Source organism: Benincasa hispida, chromosome 3 (genome assembly GCF_027475165.1).
Source record: "Benincasa hispida cultivar pf3 chromosome 3, pf3_genome.v1.1, whole genome shotgun sequence".
Lineage (NCBI taxonomy): Eukaryota > Viridiplantae > Streptophyta > Magnoliopsida > Cucurbitales > Cucurbitaceae > Benincasa > Benincasa hispida.
Window position 1 is genome coordinate 31,015,538 of NC_143480.1, and position 3,214 is coordinate 31,018,751.

A 3,214-nucleotide genomic window follows, 5' to 3' on the forward strand; every position below is an offset into this window, starting at 1 on the left:
ATGTTGCCGTTTGAAGCCCTCTATGGGAAGAGCTGCAGGTCTCCTGTGTGTTGGGAAGAGGTAGAAGAAAGGAAATTGCTAGGACTTGAGCTAATGAAAGCCATGAATGGGGTAATACAGAAGATCAAGGCCCATATGCAAACAGCTCAAAGCAGACGACGTAAGAACCTAGAATTTGAGACCGGTGATAAAGTGTTCTTAAAGGTGGCACTTATGAAGGGTGTTTTGAGGTTTGGAAGGAAATGGAAGTTGAGCCCGAGGTTCATTGGAACTTTCGAGGTCTTGGAGCGAATTGGTCCCGTACCTTATTGATTGGCATTGCCTCCATCACTTTCTTCAGTTCATAATTTCTTCCATGTTTTGATGCTGAGAAAGTATGTAACAGACCCATCCCATGTAGTTGACTTTGAGCCCTTGCAGCTGAATGGCAACTTGAGCTACGAGGAGAAACCTGTAGAGATTCTCGCCAGAGAGGTAAAGACATTGCGCCGCAGGGAGATTGCATTTGTGACGTCCTATGGCAGAATCACCAATTTAAGGAGGCTACTTGGGAGCGAGAGGATGAGATGAAGGCCCAGTACTCGGAGCTTTTTCAGGAATGAACTTTCGCGGACGAAAGTTCTTTAAGGAGGGAAGAATGTAACACCCCGAATTTTTATTATTGATGTAATTTTAGTAATTTTTATTAATTGATGACATTTTTTGAATTTTTGGATTTAAGTGCAATTGCGGGAATTTAACTATTGATGTTGAAATTATTCAATTTGGAAATTAATGGTAGGAATTAATTTCATTTTGGAAGGAACAGGTGTTTCAATTTAATGGTTTAATCGGAGGGAAGTTATGGAAATTGGACTTTTAATGTCACACAAATTTAATTTGAAATTAATGTTAATAAATTGGAAGGGGGTTATGTCACACAAATTTAATTGAAATTAATGTCATGAATTCATTTCATTTTGGAACGGGGTTATGTCACACAAATTTAATTTAAAATTAATGTCAAGAATTAATTTCATTGTGGAAGGGGGTAAGTTAAATTCTTTGAGAATTGAAAATTTTACGGGAGAAAAGGATTAAAATTTGGAAGCAGGGTCTGATTGAAGAAAGATTTTAGAGATTGGAATCTTAAGGGTGGTTATTGCTAAGGCTTCGTTAGGGTATTGAATTCAATGATTGATTATTGAAAACTACTGATAACTTGAAGAAATATAAGTTATTTATACCATCTTATTTAGAATATGCGACAAAAAGAAAGAAAAAGTTGTGTCGAACATATAGAAATTGGCTTAGAAACACAAAAGTTGTAAAATGTCGAAAGTACACCTGCTAACCCCATTACAATGGCAAAAAGAGATGTCCAAGTCTTTGTTTTACAGGAAACAGGTATCACCGCATGTGACGATCGCTCGAGGACACAGCAACGCATTTGTACCGAATGCGACGGTCGATCGTGGATAAAAAGAGCAATGCATTTGCACCGCATGCGACAACCGATCGTGGACAAAAAATCAACGCATTCGTGCCACATGCGACGATCGACCATGGATAAAAAGAGCGACGCATTCACGAGGATTTCTGAAATATAGTTTTTCTATTGTACGATCTGACAAATTGAATGTGGATCACAGCGGACGTTTCACCAAGCCAAGGAAGAAAAAGTAACTTTTCAGAGGGGGACCACTGACGAAGGAGGTGCTAAGGTCTATAAATAGCTACATCAATTTCAAAGAGAGCAGGCTGGTCTGAAGAGACATTCATAGAGAATCTGAGAGATATACGAGACAAGTCCGAAAGAAAGTCTCGGGAGCCAGAAATTCATTCACAATCCCGAAGAGAAGCTTTGTGCAAAGATCATTTCTACCTGGGGAATTATCCCGAGGAGGAATTTTTCCACCTCACTCCTCCTACACGCTAGCAAGCAAATCAACTCCGTTTGGGATCCATGTCAAGACATTGACACGCTGTCCTCATTTGTTCTCACTTTCTATTCATCAAATGTTGTTCATTTCTAATCTTTCATTCATTTATCTGTAACAAACAAAAATCTTTATATTTTAATATCATTATCATATTCATCTTCATCTCTCTGTTCACCACCATACATTTATCGTCCATTTCTTTCACCATGTGTAACTAATCCTCTAGGGTAAGAAGAAAGGATTAAGCGAGCAAATTAATCCATGTTGAAGAAATCAGCTATGTCTAGCTAACACATGCTCAACGACATCTTCACCTGTGAGAGCAGAAGTGAAGATGTTAATCCACCTCACGGATTTATTAACACATGATCACATTTATTATTGAGAAATGTGATTTAGCAATGCATATCATCATACACATAATCATTCGGTCCTTGCGGTGGCATTACGTCGCCGCAATCGACAATTCAAAATCAACAACTGCTGCTTGGATCGATATCTGAATCTAGTATCGAGGTAAGTAATCTTACTACTGGAACTGCCCTAGTGCCATGTAATGATAATTATTATTTACAGAGGATCATTACTTAATATGATATTCATGTATGCCTTCATTGACTGAGGTTTGAAAGGACTAGAGTCAGTTATTAATAATTATGATTTACTGAGGATATATTAATGGTGTAATGTTTATGTATGCCTTGTTGGCATGGGGTTTAAAAGACTAGATGCGCATAGAGATGTTTGAATACTACAATGATTTGAGTATATTATTCTTCTTGGAGATCCTACTAAATATGGGGATGATGAGATGTATATGTATGTTACGGGACTAGGACGATGAGATATATATGTATGTTATAAAACCATGATGATGAGAGCCATGATGTTGAGGTGTATACGTATGTTATAGAACCATGTTGTGATAATTGTGATGTTGAGACTGTGATAGTGTCTGTACTGATTAGTTAGATGTCCACTAGATATTGTGTTTCCTTCGGGATTCACCAGACTGACGGTGCATGACTACTGGAACAGATCCAGAATTCAACGCCTACCCAGAAATCAAGTGAACTTTTCGCAGAAGAGCACGTCAAAAACGTACTAGGCGTAGAAGAATATGGCGAACAACTATGAGAGACTTGAGGGGAATTAGGGAATGAATCGGTCGCCGCAAGACCCAGTCTTTCTAGCTGCTGACCGCAACATTCCCATGAGGAACTATGCAACACCTAATTTATACGACTTTTCGCTGGGTATCGCAAGGCCTACAGTAGAGAAGAACGCCATAT

At 38.6% G+C, this 3,214-nt stretch overlaps 1 protein-coding gene across 1 annotated transcript; it reads left to right on the forward strand.

Moving 5' to 3' along the window:
• LOC150037195 (uncharacterized) lies at positions 1-570 on the forward strand. Its single transcript, XM_090311911.1, has 2 exons — positions 1-300; positions 421-570. Exons 1-2 carry the CDS (start codon positions 1-3, stop codon positions 568-570), a joined length of 450 nt encoding a protein of 149 aa, XP_090168037.1.
• The last annotated feature ends 2,644 nt before the right edge of the window (positions 571-3,214 follow it).